Here is a 19,575-nt window from a genome sequence, read left to right as displayed (position 1 = left end):
TTTATAAACTGGAATCAACTCCTTATATAACTTTGATATGAGCTATTTATCAGAGAAATCTGCTTCTTTTTTTCCTAGTTAACTGTTTCCCTTCTAATTTTAACTGTATTACTTTTTCCTAGACTATGTTGATTAAAGTAATGGTTTCTGACAATTTAAAAAGGAAAGTATGTGAAGGAATAATTTCAAACAAAAGAAACTTCCTGATTGAAAGAGGAAGAAAAAAAAAAGAATAATAATCTAAGGGAGTATATATAATTTGGGGAATAGCTGAATTGTGACATATGAATATGATGGAATATTATAAAATATGACATATAAAAATAATAAACAAAGCCAAAGAATACTAGATAGAATGAACTGATACAAAGTGAAGTGAGCAGAACAAGAACAACTTGTACAAGAATAATACTGTCAAGAAAATTTTTAAGAATTATGATCAATGCAATGACTAACCACATTTCCAAAGGACCCATGATGAAACATGTTACCCACTTTTTGACATAAAGATGAAGGACTCAAGATGAAGAATGACACATACTTTTTGGGACATGTTCACTTGAGGATTTTCCTTCTTTCTCTAGGTATTTTAATGGGAGATTAGCAAAGTAATGTCTCTTGCCCCTAGTAAAAAAAATATCACAGAAGACAACAGAAGGAAGTTCAGAAGGAAGCAGAGACAAACAGGACAGTTTTGAAAGCAGTGTGTGGAAATAAATGTCCAGTTTTTTTAAAAAAGCAATTCTTTTGGGGGGAGGTGTTATTCTATATGTGTGGAAATGCCTTTTTTGGTGTTTAATTTCAGAATTGAAAATATGAAATTAAAAAAGGGAAGTAGAGAGCCAGGATTCAGCTTGAAGGATTTACCCAATTTTCTGTGTGTCTGTGTGTGTGTGTGTGTGTGTGTGTGTGTGAGAGAGAGAGAGACATAGTTATTAGATTGGAGAATGAATGAAAAAGCATGTATTATTAGACTCAGAGTCTTGAACAAATAACATCTTCCTGAAGCTGTTCCTAACCCTCTAAGCTACTAGTGTTTCTCCTTCTCCCACTTAAAAATTACCTTGTAATTAACTGACTTTATACTTAATTTTGTAGATCATTTCTCCCCTAATAAGATGTAAGCTCCTTGAGGTCAGGTACTGTTTTATTTTTGTCTTTGTATTTCCAGTACCTAACACAGTACCTGGCACATTATAAACACTTACAAAATTTTTATTCATTGATTTCTCCTGAAATTTTCTCATATGTACTTATTTGTTTGTATTTAAGGAGACAAGCACATGTCAGGAGGATCTACTTTTGTTCATTTCTAAATCTCCTGTATCTAGCACACAGAAATTACTTGATACATATTTGCTAAACTGAATTGTTGGTACAGTGGATAAATCTATAGAATCAGAAGGCCAGAATCCAAGTCCTGATTCTAGCTGTTATTGGTGGCATGGATGTAAGTTATTCTGAACTTTATTTTCCTTGGCTGTACAATGAAAAATTTGAATTAGATTATTTCTAAGCCTTTCCAGCTCTAATATTCTATAAAATTTGATCTTTACTGTAAGGCTAAAAGGTAACCAATGAAGAGGAGAAGCAGTATTTGCTTTGCTTTAAAAGTTTAGTTATTGCTTGAAGATCAAATCATCATGTATAAAATTAATGGCTGGATAAGATTATAAGTTTAATTTTTACAGTGAATTAATCAGTAAATTAATTTTTGTAAAGGTCTGAAACTTTTTTTTTTTTAATTTAATTTTATTTTTAATAGCCTTTTATTTACAGGATATATGCATGGGTAACTTTACAGCATTAACAATTGCCAAACGTCTTGTTCCAATTTTTCACCTCTTACCCCCCACCCCTTACCCCCTCCCCCAGATGGCAGGATGACCAGTAGATGTTAAATATATTAAAATATAAATTAGATACACAATAAGTATACATGAAAGGTCTGAAACTCTTAAAAGGTATGCTTGAATCAGACAACCAAGCACTTAAGACTAATTACCTATTGGACAATAACTATTAGCATACGTTTGGAATTTCTCTTCTCTCAGTTAATGCTGGCTCAATGTTTGGGGTTAAGAGAATTGTAGGTAAGGATTAGGGGGTGGAGTGAGACAGGTGAGAAAACTTCACTAAGTCGCAGGACAGGAAGAAGAAAAGTGTGGAGATTCTGGACTCCAGAATCAAGGAGGGATCCTTGGCAAAACTCCTGGCAGTTTTGTCTATTCCCTTCACCTCTCCCCCTAAAGACCAAGGACTTTTGCTTTTCCTGACTCTAGCTGATCCTGAGGCCTCTAGGGAGTTAGTCCAGACTTCACAATTTTAATGATAAATTCTAAGAGCTGTTGATCTATTAACATTCTTTGGATTCAAGATTATTACATGTTAAGAGGAATCTTAATAGGCCAAATTTATGGTGTGTTTTAAGGTTGACAAAATGTTTGATGATCAGAAAATTATATCCTATGAAAAATATAATCTGGCTGATTTGTGTCTTTAAAATTTTATCTTCATATTAAAATTAACATGTTACTGCATAATAAGTAGTTTGGTGTAGAGAGTATAGGACTTGCCTTGAAATCTGTGACCATGGAGAAGTCATTTAATTTCTCAGTGCCTCTTTAAATTATAAATGATATAGAATGATTAAAAAAAAAAATCTGTATCATTATGTCCATGAATTAGGCTAAACAAACTGCACTAAGTGAATGTAAAAAAAAATTACTGTTCTTTAAGAAATAATGATTGTGATAAATACAGAGAAATATGAATAGATCTACATGAACTTATGCAGAGTGAAGTAAGCAGAATTAGGGGAAAATGTACACAGTGACTACAATGATATAAATGGAAAGAACTACAAAACAATAAAAAATGAATGCTGTTAAATTATAAAAAACAAGCTTGGCTACAAAGACGAAATATGACAAGATGACTTGTTCATCCTTTAACAAAAGTCCATGGGTGAGGAACATTACATATAATGTTAAAATTTTTTCAATCTATTAATAGATTGTTTTGCTGAAATTTTTTCTGTTCTTTCTTTTCCTTTAAAAAAAAATCTTTGTAAAAAGGGATGGCTCTCTTAGAGGAGGAAAGAGGAAGGATATGAGGAGAAAATCAAAGCATTGTAAAAAAAAAAGATAGTAATAAAAACTTATTTTAAAAATAAAATAAATGCTTGACTTTAAAATATTTTCATCAACTAAGAAAATCTCTACACCAGGAATTATCCACAGTGATAAAAATCACAGATAAATAACCCAATTACTGGGCATTTCTCTAGGCACAAAGGTATTTTTTGTTGGCCTCTGAAGGAATTTATAGGCTTTACTTAATAAAGAAGGCACATTTATTTATCAGTCTGTAGTAACAAATGTTTCTCTTTCCAAATATTTCTAGTGTGGAATAATATTTCAAGAAGATCAGTTTCAACACCAATATTCAATACTGAGTGAGAAATGCTTGTTCAGTTCAGTATATACTATTTGTTTTCTGACATTAGTATTTATTTTCTAATCCTTTGTTGCCTAAATATCATAAAAAATGATAAAATAAACTTATGTAAATTATAACATAATTTAGCTGAGAAATGGCAAAAAATTGTCAGAGCATTTTTCTAAATGTATTAATCTGTAAGATCAATCAATCGATTCATCTATCTATCTCTGTACTAATCCTGCTTCCATATATGAGATAAAGGTGATCTTGGGTTCTTAAGGGTTATGCCACTGAAAAGCAAACTCTGAAAGGTCCCATCAAGCCAAAAAGGCTTTGACTGTATGCTCAAAGAGGCACTATGTCTAATATATGGAAAATCCCAAATTCAATGAGGTTCATTATCAAAATATTGGCCACCAAGTAATGGAGTTTTTGGTCACAACTCAGAAAGATGATTTCTGTATTCAGACCTGCAATGTGCACTGGTGAAGTGGAATTCTCACACTGATGAACTCATGGAACTCAAAGATTAAAATGAAGATAAGTTCTAATTAAGAATCAAACTATTTTCTTCCAGAAGTAAATCAGTAATCATTATCAATTCTAATTTATTGAAATATTTCTTTTTAAGTAACAGCATGCTTAAAAAAGGTTGATTTTGAATTTTTTTTCAGTTACATAACCAGAACTATTAGAACCTAGTTTTTAAGTTTAAAAACAAAAATAAAAAAAATTAAGTATTCTTTGTCACATAACACGCTTACATTGATGACTGCTCTCAAGCATTAGTCTCTACAAGAATTGACAACTCACCTGGTTCCTGTCCCGAGCATTTGTGTACCTGATCTTCTGTATGAAGTAAAATATCAGCCATGCTGAAGAAATAATCATCAAAACAATAAAGGATATTGACACGAAGACTAGAGAACCACGGCTGAAGTTCTTTGCTGGTATACGAGTTCCAACAGCTATTGTCATCTGTACAGAGATGTTCTTCTCCAGATAACTCAAAATGTCCTTACCCCTCAATTCTGTAATCATCACAGCAACAATATCTCCAGTTCCTGAAATATGAAAAGATGTGTCAGCAAGCTGACATCTAGACTCAACATCGTTATAAAATAAATAGAAGGAATTAAAATTATGCTGTCATTTGCTGTCACCCTTTAGAGTTTAAAATTTCAATTAAATATTCAAAAGAACTGAAACTATGATTATTATTCTATTATCAAGAGGCAATTTTATATTTCCTACCAAAAAGAATGAAAGCATAGACAGGAAGAGTATTTAGAAACTTCAGAGTAATAAATTCCATGGCAGGTATAGAAGACTGAACTCATCCAGGAAACTCTTCTTTTTAAATTAAAAAAAAAATTTTTTTATACATATATACAAAGATAGTTTTCAACATTCAACCTTCCAAAATTTTCTCCCTCTCCTCTCCAACCTGCTGCCCTAGACAGTGATCCAACATGCAATTCTTCTATACATATTTCCTCATTTATCATAGTATACTAGAAAAATCAGATCAAAAAGGAAAAAAAATGAGCAAGAAAACAACAAAAAAAGTGAAAATATTACGTTGTGATCCACATTCAATTCCCACAGTCCTCTTTCTGGGTGCAGATGGCCCTCTCCATCACAAGTCTATTGGAATTGGCTTGGAAACCCCCCCTTCCCCTCCTCCCAACTGTCTTGTTGCTGCTGTGTACAATGTTCTCTTGGTTCTATTCACTTCACTTAGCGGAAGTTCATGTAAGTCTCTTCAGGTCTTTCTGAAATCATCCTGTTGATCATTAAGAAAACTCTTCTTAACTGAACTATGAAGCCAAACTATCATGAACTTCTAGAATCATGGCCCAGTTTGAGGAGAATTATTATTCCAAGATAGAATCACAAAATATCAAAATAGGAAGGGACTTCAGAGAACATTTAGTACAACCAAAACTCGCCCAGATATCTCCTCTAAATAATCTTCAACATGTAGCAATCAATCTTCCACATCTTCAACACCTAACAGCAATGGGTAATTTACTCTGCTGAAGCATTGTTCTAATAGTAGGAAGCATTTATTACCTTATATTGACCTGAGATCTAATTACTTGTAATTCATTTACTGATCTTAGCTCTGTTTTCTTATACCAAAGAAAAGTCTAGACACCAAGAGTTCTTAACCTGAAATTTATGAACTTAAAAAAAATCCACAACTGTATCTTAATACAATTAGTCTCCTTTGTAATCCTATGTATTTTATTTTATGCATTTAAAAAATATATTCTGAAAATAGTCCCACAGGCTTCATCAGTCTAACAAAGAGTCTCCCATCAAGATTTCAACAAGAAACTCAAAATACTCGAATTTTTAATTTTTTCAATTAATTAAAAATTTGTCTCCTCTCATTTGTCCTCTAACTGAAAAAAAAACAAAAACAAAGATCTTGCAACAAGTATGTATAGTCAAAAAGAAATACAATGATGTACACTTTATATTCTTTGTACTTTTTCCCTGAAAAACATAATTAGTCTACTTGCCAAGACTGCCTTTTTTATTTCCTTAATATTCTTTGAAGATATTTAGATTTCGAAGCAACACTTCACTCTTTTCTTCTCAGAATGTTAGCATAACATCAAATAGCTCATTCTGAAATCACCTTGACTCTAACATTTGTATTTCAAACTTCCTACTCAGCTCTGGTAGTTTTTGCAGAAATTCTTGGAAAGTCTTCAATTCCATTAAAGACCCATTTTGCCTTCATAGAATTATGCTCAGATTTGCAGGGTAAGTTATTTTTTGTTGTAAAAAGCCAGCATCTTTTTGTCTTTTAGAATATTATATCCCTAAATCTCTTCTCATTTAGGTTTAAAGCTGTCAGATTTTATGTGATGTTAACTATAGTTTTATAGTACTTAAAACTGTTTCTTTCTGAATACTTCTTTGACAAAGTTGCTCTAGATTTGACTTTAACATTGGGACTTTTCCTTTTGAAGATTCAGGAGGTGATTGGTGGATTCTTTCTATTTTTCATTTTGTCCTCAGGTTCTAATATGCAGTTTTTATTTATGGTTTGATGAAATACAATATCCAGGCTTTTTAAAATTATGAGTTTAAAAGAGTCCAATGATTGATTCATAAATTGTCTTTCTTTGATGTTTTCCAAGTGCCTATTTTAAAATTAGATATTAGATTCTTTTCTTTTCAATCTTTTGATTTTCTCCAATATTTCTTACTTGCCTCATGGAATTAATGATTCTGTCTGGTGTATATTAGTTTTCAGGGAATCTGTTACCTGAATAAAGTTCACCACTTTCTCTTTTAAACTATTTATTTTCCATTCAATTCTTTTTTTTCCAAAAGCTTTTACTTCATTTCTTTTGGATATTTATGTAATCCTTGCAGAAAACCATTTTTTCTTTTGAGTCTCTACTTGGAGTTGTTACTCTCTTTTAGGATGATGTCTAGAGAGCATAGTACTAAACTGAGTTTTCCTTAAAATGGTTAGAAGGATCAAAAACCATCAGCAGGCATCATATATAATGGGAATAAACTAGAAGCATTCCCAGTAAGATCAGGTGTGAAAAAGGTTGTCCATTATAACCACTATTGTTCAATACTGTAATAGAAATGTTAGCTTTAGCAATAAAAAAAAGAAATTAAAGGATTTAAAATAGGTAATGAGGAAACAAAATTATCATTCTTTGCAAATGGCATGATGACATAGAGAATCCTAGAGAATTTGTTTAAAATGATTAGAAACAATTAAAAACTTGCAGGATACACAATAAATCCAAATATATCACCAGCATTTCTTTATGTTATCAACAAAAGCCAGTAGCAAGAGATACAAAGAAAAAGTCCATTAAAAATGTAGATAATAGGATGATCTCTAGAATCTACAATAATTTTTATTCTAGTCAGCATCTTCTTTAGTTCACTCTAGTTTAGTTTAGAACTGAACTTTTATACAAGAGTCAAGTTCCATCTTCTTCTTTGCTTTTGGATTGGATAGAAATCCCTACTTCATCTCATTCTGGTTCTCTGATTAATATTATTCTGGATTTCTGAGAGGTTCAGAGCATTGTATCTTCAGGGCCCTATATTATGTCTCAGAAAAGAGAGTTAGACAATTCACAGATTGTGCTGCACAGGTCTGTGCACTGCTGTACCACAATAGTCACTGCTACTATACTTTACTTCTAAGGTTTCCACTCTTGGGTTTTCTCAGGGTGAAGTGCTATCTCCAATAGCTATCTCTGGAAAGAGAATCTGGTAAATTATATATGTCTCTGGCCTCTCTGCATTGGGGATTGGTGGCTCATTTGCTAGTGCTAATGCTGACTTTGCTATCAGCCCCTTTTCCTACTGGCTATAGTTTTTTGACTGCTTTTTTGTGTAATTCTGGGATAGGAAAAAAACCTGCTTCAGTCTCCTACTAGATTTCCTGATATTATAATCTGGTGAGAATTTCAGGTTTTTGTTGGAATAATTATGTAGGAACTGGGTGATCTGTCTTTTCAGGCAGCCATCTTTGCTGGAAGCTGAGGATAACAATTATAGTATAACAGCTCTGAAAGGCTTCAGAACTTTGATCAAAGTATATTTAATCATGACCTTAAAAGATTGATGATGAAACATGTCTGGCACTTCTTAGTAGAGAGGCGATGGATTAAATGCACAAAATGAAGGTATGTTTATTGTTGTATTATTTGTGTATATTGTTTGTGTACTGAAATGTTTGTCTGTCAACATTTAAGCATTTAGTACATGTCATGAAATGTGCTAAAATCTGAATACAGAGTAAAAAAAACAGTCCCTTGTTCTAAAGAAACTCAGATCCTAATGGCAGACAACATGAAAAAAACAATGTACATATGAAATACATAAAAAGTAAATGGAAGATAACCTAAGAGGGAAAAACAGTAGTAAAACAGTAGTAAAGGAGGGTATTGTAGGTTTGGAGGATAGCTAATACAAAGGCATTGGGAAGAGTGACAGAACACCTTGTTCAAAACACTTTGAACATTTGGATCAGTGCAGCTGGATCATAAGACTATACAGAGGGCTATAAAGTACAAGATACCTAGAAAAGAAAGAAAAGGTCAGTTTGGCTTTCATGCCAAAGAACTTTTTAACTGATCTTGAAGGTGATAAGGAACCATAGAAGTTATGGATTAATGAAGTGACATGATAAGACCTGTCTTAAGAAAAATTTACTCTGGTAGCTTTATGGACGATGGAATGGAATGGAGTCTCCTGAGGCAAGGAGACTAAGCAGAAAGTAGAAAGCTTTTTCAGTATACAGACAAGCGATGATGAGGGTCTAAATGAGAGAGATAGTGATGTGAATAGGGAGAATATCTCTAGAAAACACTGGGAAAGCAGATAATAAGACTGAATATAGGGGGGTGAATTAGAGTAAGGAGTCAAGGATGACTCTCATGTTCATTCTAGAATTACCTGTCTCTTCTTCTATTTTCTTTTTTTTTTTTTTTTTTTTTTTTTTTTTAATTTAATAGCCTTTAATTTACAGGATATATATACATGGGTAACTTTACAGCATTAACAATTGCCAAACCTCTTGTTCCAATTTTTCACCTCTTACCCCACCCCCCCCACCCCCTCCCCTAAATGGCAGGATGACCAGTAGATGTTAAATATATTAAAATATAACTTAGATACACAATAAGTATACATGACCAAAACATTATTTTGCTGTACAAAAAGAATCAGACTCTGAATTATTGTACAATTAGCTTGTGAAGGAAATCAAAGATGCAGGTGTGCATAAATATAGGGACTGGGAATTCAATGTAATGGTTTTTAGTCATCTCCCAGAGTTCTTTTTCTGGGTATAGCTAGTTCAGTTCATTACTGCTCCATTAGAAATGATTTGGTTGATCTCGTTGCTGAGGATGGCCTGATCCATCAGGACTGGTCATCATCTAGTATTGTTGTTGAAGTATATAATGATCTCCTGGTCCTGCTCATTTCACTTAGCATCAGTTCGTGTAAGTCTCTCCAGGCCTTTCTGAAATCATCCTGTTGGTCATTTCTTACAGAACAGTAATATTCCATAATTTTCATATACCACAATTTATTCAGCCATTCTCCAACTGATGGACATCCATTCAGTTTCCAGTTTCTAGCCACTACAAAAAGGGCTGCCACAAACATTCGTGCACATACAGGTCCCTTTCCCTTCTTTATAATCTCTTTGGGATATAATCCCAGTTCTTCTTCTATTTTCTTAACAGATCTTTTTATCCATCTAAATTGGCCTATGATGCAACCAGTATTCTCTCTTCTTATCCCTCTTTCCTTGGTCAATTGTTTTTAGACCGTAAGGATTTCTTGATAATTTTCTGTTCCATTCCAGCAAATTGCCCCCTTTTTGGGGCCATGAAACCTATCCTTTCTTCACAGAACTGTAGATGTAGGGTTGAAAGGTCTATTAGAGGTGATTAATACACCTCCCCTTCCATTTTACAATTGGGGAAAGTAACATCCAAAAAGACTGAACTTTCCGAAATTCACTCTCAAAATCTAGAAAGACCTTCCAGTAAAGATAGCTGACCTCACGTGAGAAAGGCAGGGAGTCTATTCTTGAAACCCCTTTGCCATGCAAACTTCTCAATATCCCACTAAGCATAATAATAGAAGACGCAAAAACAAACAAATAAACAAACAAAAACAACCATCCAGAAATACACAAAAGCAAAGTTGAAACAATCACATGAACACAGGGACTGAAGTGACAGCTGCTCCTTAGGGAGCTAGGGCAGTCTCATAGCCCTAAAGCTAAATCTGGCATATGGGGCACTTTTCTGCACTTTCACACTCTTACATTGTCTCCTATTTTTCTGCTGCATCACTTTGGGGTATGGGGCAGGGATAAAAGATTTTGGTTTCTTTTTCATGCTCCATTCTACCCTACTTCCTATCCCTAGTTCATCAGATTCATTTGCACCAGTAATAGGACTGGTACAGACAACAGAATTAGTATTTAGCCTCAGGAGATCACAAAAGAATCAACAGTTTAAAAAATACAAACAGTTCCCCCCCCCCCCCCCCACTAGTTATGCTAGTTGAAACAGTTATAGAGGATTAGGAAACATCATACTTCTTCTATAAAGAAGAAAATGACAAAAAATTTATTTTTTATTAAAATAAACATGATTTGGTTTGCCAAAAGAAAAAGATGTACAGAAAGGTTCAAGAAACAAAACCTATCAATATGTTGCTTATGGATATCATAAAACACAGAAATCTGTAATTAAATTAAACTTAAGAGGTTTGGTTTAAACAATATTATGCTTCAATTACAAATTTTAAAAAATATAGGGATGGCAATAAGGATAACTATAAAATGGAATTCAAGGTTGAAAATTTTAATGAAAAAACAAGGGCATTACATAATGGTGAAAAAAAGACATTTAACAAATATGTGAACAGTTACAGGCATGAAACATTTCAAAACAAATTTATAAGAAAAATTAATAATATTTAATAAAAATAAGTATAATTATTACAGCAAAGGATTTTGAGAATCTATCAAACATGACAAAATATGTAAAATAATTAAAAAACAAATCTAAAGAATGAGAGGGGAAAAAATTTAAGATGAAACTAAGTTTGTTACCTGTGGAAGAGATATTACAGAAAACACAGTGTAAGAAGTGGATAGCTTTAGAGTGGGTTGTTGGGAGAGCTAGGTTGAGGGGAATAACGATAAAGAAGCATAAAGAACAGAATTATTTAGATAGGGAGGATATGACTGGTTGGGAGTCTATTAAACAATGAAGGAGTTTGGTCAGGTAGCTTATGAACATCCCAATTAAACAAAAAATTTTTTGCAGCAAGTTTCTCTGACAACATCTCAATTCAAAAATATTTAAGGAAATGATTCAAATTTATAAGAATAAAAACATTTTCTAATTGATAAATAGCCTATGGCTATGAACAGGCAATTCAAATATATATATATATATATATATATATATATATATATATATATATATATATACACTATATAAAATCATAGGAAAAAATGCTTCAAATCATTACTAATTAGATAAATGCAAATAAAAGCAATTCTGGGATGCCTTCTCACATCCTTGTAAAAGATGACAAAAAAGGAGAAGATAAATTTTGGAGGGCTTGTAAGGAAATAGGCACACTGATGTACCATTGGTAGATCTGCCAATGGGTATAATCATTCTAGAAAACAATTTGGAATCATTTACAAAAATGTTTTTAAATAGTACATATCCTCTTTATTAACTACACCATTGCTAAGGTCTATACTGAAAAGAGATCCAAGAGAGGAAAAGTTCTTTTATATATAAAAGTATATACATATATCTATAACTATATATGTATATATACACACGCACACACATATATGGCTGTATATATGTATATAAGCTCTTTTTGTGGTGTCAAAAAATTGGAAATTAATAGGATAAACAACATTTGAGGAATGGCTGAATATGTTGTGATACACATGTAATGGGGTACTACTGTGATATAAGAAAGAAGAAAAAGACATGGAAAGATTTATATGAACTGATTTGGAGTGAACAGAAATACAACTATTTATATAATAACATCACTCTTATGCAAATGAATAACTTGAAGACTTTCACAAACTAAATAGAAAGTAGAAGCAGTAGAACAATTTCTATAAAGAGTAGTGTTAAAAAACAATTTTAAAGCTATGATTAATGTGAAAATAACTCATAATTCCAGATGAATGATGATAAAACATGCTGTCTATTAAGATAAGTGATGGAACTGGGATGCAGAAGAAAAAAAATATATTTTTTGTGTAAAATCACCGGGAAAGTGTTTTGCTTGACTATGCATATCTGTTAAAAGAATTTTTTTTCTTGCTAGCTTTGGCAATAAGTGTTTAGAAAGAGAATAAAGAAATTAGAGTAGGTAATGAGGAAACCAAATTATCACTCTTCGCTGATGATATGATGGTATACTTAGAGAACCCCAGAGATTCTACTAAAAAGCTATTAGAAATAATCCACACCTTTAGCAAAGTTGCAGAATACAAAATAAGCCCACATAAGTCATCACCATTCTTATACATCACTAACAAAATCCAACAGTTAAGAGTTACAAAGAGAAATTCCATTTAAAGTAACTACTGATAGTATAAAAGATTTAGGAATCTATCTGCCAAGGGAAAATCAGAAACTCTATAAGCAAAACTACAAAACACTTTCCACACAAATTAAATCAGATCTAACCAATTGGAAAAATATTAAATGCTCTTGAAGATGAGAAAAAATAAAGATGACAATACTATCTAAACTAATTTTTATTTAGCCTATACCAATGACTCCCCAAAAATATTTTAATAGCTAGAAAAATAACAACAAAGTTCATATAGAAAACAAAAAGGCAAAATTTCAAAGGAATTAATGAAAAAAAATCAAATGAAGGTGGCCTAGTAAAAGATCTAAAATTATATTATAAAAGTGGTTACCAAAAACCATTTGATTGGCTAAGAAATAATAGTTGATCAGTGGAATAGGTTAGGTTAGGACAAAATTAGATTTGACAAACCCAAAGACCCCAGTTTTTGGGATAAGAACCATTTTACCAAAAATTTAAATTAAATTAGTATGGCAAAAACTAGGCATTGACCCATAGTTAAATGTTTCCAAAATAAGGTCAAAATGGTTTCAATCAGGTATAAAGAATGAGATTAAAAAAAATAGAAGATAGGATATTTACCTGACCTGTGGAAGAGGAAGGAATTTAGAAAAGAAGAACAGAGATTAATTGCAAAATAGAAAATTTTGATTATATGATGTCAATTTGATGGACATAGCTATCTTCAGCAATGAGATGCAAATGTTCCAATAGAGCAGGGAAAATGAATGAAGCAACCCAGAAAAGAACCCCTGGGAGATGACTATGAACCACTTGAATTCCAATCCCTCTACCTTTGTCCCCCATTTTTGATTTCTTCAATAATTTTTAAAATATTCCAAAGTCCACTTTTGTACAGCAAAATAATTGTTTGGACATGTTTATATATATTGTATTTAATTTATACTTTAACATATTTAACATGCATTGGTCAACCTGGGGGGAAAGAGTGGGGGGGAAGGAAGGGAAAAGTTGGAACAAAAGGTTTTGCAATTGTCAATGCTGAAAAATTACCCATGCATATATCTTGTAAATAAAAAGCTATAATAAAAGAAATAAAGAAAGAAAAATAAGACAGTCTCTGCTTTCAAGCAGCTCACATTCTAATTGGAACTGGTAATAAGTATGAAGCAGTGTCACAGAAGATGGAAAGGACTAATGGTTCTTGGGGGATGCAAAAGTCAAATAATAGAGCAATTAATTCCAACACAACTTTTCCTTTATGACCCCTCACAAAAATGATGTTTTAAACCATTTAACTCATCATTTTATAATGGACTGATCAGAGATGTGAGATGGGACACTGCACCTTCAGTCTAAAAGAAGAGAATCAGATATATTGTTGGTGCAACTGTGATTGGATCCAACCACTCTGGAGAGCAATTTGGAAACTATGCTCAAAAAGTTATCAAACTGTGCATACCCTTTGATCCAATAATGTTTCTACTGGGATTATATCCCAAAAGAGATCCTAAAGGAGGGAAAGGGACCATATATGCAAAAATGTTTGTGGCAGCCCTCTTTGTAGTGGCAAGAAACTGGAAACTGAGTGGATGCCCATCAGTTGGAGAATGGCTGAATAAGTTATGGCATATGAATGTTATGAAATATTATTATTGTATAAGAAACAACCAGCAGGATGACTTCAGAGAGGCCTGGAGAGACTTACATGAACTGATGCTAAGTGAAATGAGCAGAACCAAGAGATCATTGTACATGGCAACAAGACTATACGATGATCAATTATGATAGAAGTGGCTCTCTTCAACATTAAGATGATTCAAACCAGTTCCAATTGTTCAGTGATGAAAGTCATATACACCCAGAGAGAGGCCTATGGGAACTCAGTGTGGACCACAACATAGCATTTTCATGCTTTCTGTTGATGTTTGCTTGCATTTTGTTTTCCTTCTCAGTTTTTTTTCTTTCTAGATCTGATTTTTCTTTTGCAGCAAGATAACGGTATAAATATGTATACATATATTGGATTTAACATATTTAACATGAATTGGACTACCTGCCATCTAGGGGGGAATTGGAGAGGGAAGGGGGGGGGAAATTTGGAACAGAAAGTTTTGCAAAGGTCATTGCTGATAAATTACTCATGCATATGTTTTGTAAATTAAAAAGTTTAATACATAATAAAAAAAGAATAAAAATAAGACAATCAGGGATCAAGGAGTTATAACAGAGTGTATCTATACTTCCACAGATTACAATAATAAAAATTATCAATACTATTAGCTGCTCTGATAGAAGTAAAATGGTTCACAGTCATTCAGCTTAGAAAATAATAGTTATATAGGTTCTGAGTTCTGATGAAAAGAAGGAATAAAAGGTAATTAATTCAAGACCCTATGAAGGTTTTGTAAAGGGTTCACTAAGTCATATAATGAAAATATAATTTTAATGTAGACTGAAAACGGATAGTTTTTATGGCTGTGAGAATGAAATACTTAGAAACATTACAAAGTCAAATTTTATGTGTGCTATTAAAACCATTATGACCCAACATATCTGAGTCACCATAAAGTAATTTTTTTCAATTCATATATTGAGATGACAGTTTTATAATTAGAATTTCCATGATAATTTTAGTAATAAATAAGATTAAACAGGTTCTTGCAGGATTACTCCTCAGTAAGAATGTTTTATTGGCATTCACCAAAATAAAAAGTTCATTAGTTCAATAGAGCAAAACAGATGACCCACAGCCAATGACTTTTTTGTTTCTAATTCTTCTTTAAAATGATGTTTAGCCATTGCTAAAATTCTCTGACAGCTAGCCCTGTAAGGCAAAGATAATATTGTCAAATATTTAAAGACTCATATGCAAGAGCAAGTGGTCATTCTGTTTGAAGACCTATCTACTAACAATAAGGGGGAGGGAGGAGAGGAAGTAAAAGGTTGCCAGATTTTGGCTAAATATAAAACAGAGTTCTATCTAATTCTGAATCTATGAGCCAATGACTTTTCTAGCAATTTTTAGAGCTATCCAAAAGTAGAAAGGGATGCTATATAATGAATTTCCTAAAAAAGACTTATTTTAAGCAGGGGCCTTAAAATCATCTATCAGGGATGGGTTGAAAAAGGTATTTTGTATTCTGTACTCAATCTTGGTGAAACTTATATTGAAAATTGTGTTCAGTTCTAGACAACATGTTTTAGGAAGAAAAGTGGTCAGAAAAGGACAATGATGACATTAAGAAGACTCAAAACTATGTTTTATGATGTTTGGTTGAAAGAATTGGGGATATTCAATCTTCAGAAGAAGAATAATGGCTAAACATTGTAGAGAGAGACTCCTGTTCAATATAAAAAAAAAAAAACTAATTGAATGAGATGGTAAGCCTCATCACTTGGAGGAATTCAAGCAGAGGGTGGTTGACCACTTGGTAGGAATAGTCTAAAAATAATTCTCATTCAGGTAATTCTTGGTATAGGTGATCTTTCAACTGGGTCCCATGGAATTTTTAAATTCTTTGATTACAGTGGTTATTTGAAGCATGATACCAATTTAAAAATCATCTGCTAATTGGAGTATGTGGGGTATGACATATTTGTCACTATAAACAAAGAATCCTTCTGTTTGGACTCTGCACGAGAACCTCTGCGCCACTGGCAAACCCCTTAGTTGAGCATATGTCTTCCTGTTTTATAACTTGTTTAGTGTTAATTCTCTGCAGGTTGTCTCCCTCATTACACCTGTCATAGACTTTGGCATTATTTGAGCATATCTGTAGTTCTTTTTATTTAAGGTAATCTTTGAAGTTATATTTTATCTCATCAGACAGACTTTTAAAATATACAATAGATAAAATGAGATTTTATATTTGCTATATCTTTTGGTCAGTTAATCAAAATGCTCTTTTAAAAAGTTTTCTCTGTTTTGTAGTGATGGAAAGGATAGAACAGATAAATACAGCTTTTCCATGCTATGAGAATAGTCTCTCTTTAAAACATCTTGAAAATTGATCTCCAACTAATTTTTAAAAGTGTTTCCTCTGTGAGTGAACCTTACTCTCATCAGAATTAGCTCAAAGAGAAAACAACATAATACTGAATAAGGGTATAAAAATGTATCTTACCATGCAGGAAAATAGGAGGTGAATGGGATATTGGAAGGGGGGAGGAGGATAAAAGAGAGGGCATATTGGGGGAGGGAATGGACAGCACCAAAACACTATTCAGAAGGGACAGGATAAAAGGAAAGAGAGAATAAGGCTTCATTTTTCGAATATAGAGGAAACTGAATCAAATTTATAAAAAATAAGAGTCATGCCCCAATTGATAAATGATCAAAAAAAAAAAATCTGTGCCCAAAAAGCTACAAATTCATGTACATCCATTGACATAATAACACTACTAATTAGGCATGAATACTAAAAAAGATTTGGGGGAAAAAAAGGAAAATGACTTATATATACAAGAAATATTCATATCAGTTCTCTGGGCAAAAAAAAAAAAAAAAAAAAAAGGAAATTAAGGGAATGCCCATCAATTAGTGAATGGTACAGTAAACTGTGTTATGTGTTTGTGTTGATGATTATTGTCCTAATGGGAAATGATGAGCAGGATATTTTCAGAAGAAAAAACAACAACAGCAACAAAAAAACACCTGGAAAATCCTCCATGAACTCAAGCAAAGTGAAATGTAGTGTATACAAAATACCAACAATATTCTGAGATGACCAGTTGTAAATGACTTTTCTATTCTCAGTAGTAGTACAATCATTCATCACTGCTCTGAAGGACTTATGAAAAACCCTATCAATATCCAGAGAAGGAAATGATTGTGTCTGAATACAGACTGAAGCATTTTCTCTTTTTTTAAAACTTAATTTTTCTTAAGGTTAATTTTCATTTGGATAGGAGATCTATGTTTTCCTTCACAACTTGACTTTTATGGATATGTTTTGCATCACTTCACATGTGGTTTCTTAATTTTGGGTGGGGATAAGGGAGAGAGCCCAGAACTCAAAAATTTTAAAAACAAATGTAAAAAAAATTGTTTTGAATGTAATTGGGGGAAAATATTTAATAAATAAAATAAAGCAAAAGACAAAAAACCAAAATATTTCCTCCAAATTTATGACCAAAGAAAAACTAGAATATGTTATGAAATGCAAAATGGATAATTTTGGTTATATTACATTTAAAAAGTTTTAAACAAAGTCAATGCCGCCAAGATTAGAAGAGAAGCAAAAAGCTGGGGGGGGGGGGGGAAATATTACAACCAACATTTCTAAATTATATATAGAAGTGATTCAAATTCAAATTCAAATTAAATTACCAAGAGACGATTTTCATATGAAGAAATTAAAGCCATTTCTAGTCATATTTTAAAAAAGGTCTAAATCACTATTGATTAGAAAAATGAAAATTGAGACAACTTTGAGGTACTACCTCACACCTCTGAGACTGGCTAACATGACAAGAAAAGATAATGTTAAAGGTTGGAGGGGATGTGGGAAAACTGCAACACTAATACATTGTGGGTGGAGTTGTGAAATGATCCAAACACTCTGGAAAGCCATTTGAAACTATGCCCAAAGGGCTATAAAACTGTTCATAGCCTTTGATCCAGCAGTCTCCCTATTGAGTCTATATTCTACAGAGATCATTAAAAATGGAAAAGGACTAATTGGCAAAAATGTTTTGTAGCAGTTGTAGTGGCAAGGAACTGAAAATTGGGTGAATGCTTACAATTAGGGAATGGCTGAATAAGTTATAGCATAAAAATATAGTAGAATTATTGTTCTATAAGAAACGATGATCAGGTAGATTTCAGAAAAGTCTTGGAAAGACTTCCATGAACTTGACTTTTATGGAATGAAACAAATGAAGCAAGCAGAACCAGGAGAACATTATACACAGTAACAGTAAGATTATGTGACAATCGACTGTGATGAATGAGGTTTTTCTCAACAATGAGGTGATTCAAGGCAATTCCAATAGACTTGGGATAAAAAATGCTAATCACATCAGAGAGAGAACTTTGGAGACTGAATATGGATTGAAGCATAGTATTTTCACCCTTTTATTTATTTGGTTTTTTTGAATGTGGGTTTTTTTTTTGCTTATTTGTTTGCTTAATTTTTCTTGCGCAACATGGCAAATATGGAAATATGTTTAAAAGGGCCTTACATATTTAACCCATATCATATTGCTTTCTGTCTTGAGGAGACAGTTCCATAGGAGATTTACATGAATTGTGGTTGCCTACTGTATTGATCAAAGTTATTAAATGAAAGGTGATTATCTTTACAATATTGCTGTTAATACATAAACTATTTCCCCAATTATGCTTACTTTATATTATATCAGTTCATATAAATCGTCTCATGTTTTTCTGAAACTAGTCCCTTAATCATTTCTTACAGCACAATAGTATTCCATGATCTTCATATATTATAATTTGTTCAGCCACTCCCCAATTGATGGGCTTTCCCCTCAATTCCCAATTCTTTGACATATCTATTTTAAGTGTATCTGGTATCCTCCTTTGGGTTTTATCTATAAATAATCTCAGGACAATTTGATTAGAATTCATGCTAAGTTTCCTACATGCTCTTTTTTTTTTTTTTTTTTTGCTTTCTTCAAATGGAAATTTATTTTTATATACGTTAATTTCTCTCTGATATTCTTCTGGGCACATTATTATTTTCTTCTTCTGTCTTTCTTTTTTCTATTCTGTTTTTTTTTCTTATTTTCTTTCTTTTTTTATTTAATAGCCTTTTATTTACAGGTTATATGTATGGGTAACTTTACAGCATTAACAATTGCCAAACTTCTTGTTCCAATTTTTCACCTTTTACCCCCCACCCCCCTCCCCCAGATGGCAGGATGACCAGTAGATATTAAATATATTAAAATATAAATTAGATACACAATAAGTATACATGACCAAACTGTTATTTTGCTGTACAAAAAGAATCATACTCTGAAATATTGTACAATTAGCTT

At 32.4% G+C, this 19,575-nt stretch overlaps 1 protein-coding gene across 4 annotated transcripts in view; it reads right to left on the bottom strand.

The window, feature by feature from the left end:
- The window catches only part of RNF130 (ring finger protein 130), a 130,013-nt gene that overhangs the window by 55,782 nt on the left and 54,656 nt on the right, over window positions 1-19,575 (bottom strand). For all 4 annotated transcript variants that reach the window (XM_031953818.1, XM_023506823.2, XM_023506827.2 and 1 more), the window contains exon 3: window positions 4,258-4,508. In XM_031953818.1, coding sequence (XP_031809678.1) covers window positions 4,258-4,508 — 251 coding nt within the window. The remainder of the gene's footprint in view (window positions 1-4,257; window positions 4,509-19,575) is intronic.

The sequence above is a fragment of the Sarcophilus harrisii genome, chromosome 2, assembly GCF_902635505.1.
Source record: "Sarcophilus harrisii chromosome 2, mSarHar1.11, whole genome shotgun sequence".
Classification (NCBI taxonomy): domain Eukaryota; kingdom Metazoa; phylum Chordata; class Mammalia; order Dasyuromorphia; family Dasyuridae; genus Sarcophilus; species Sarcophilus harrisii.
The sequence above is the reverse complement of the archived record's forward strand: the minus strand, read 5'-3'. Positions and strand labels throughout refer to the sequence as shown.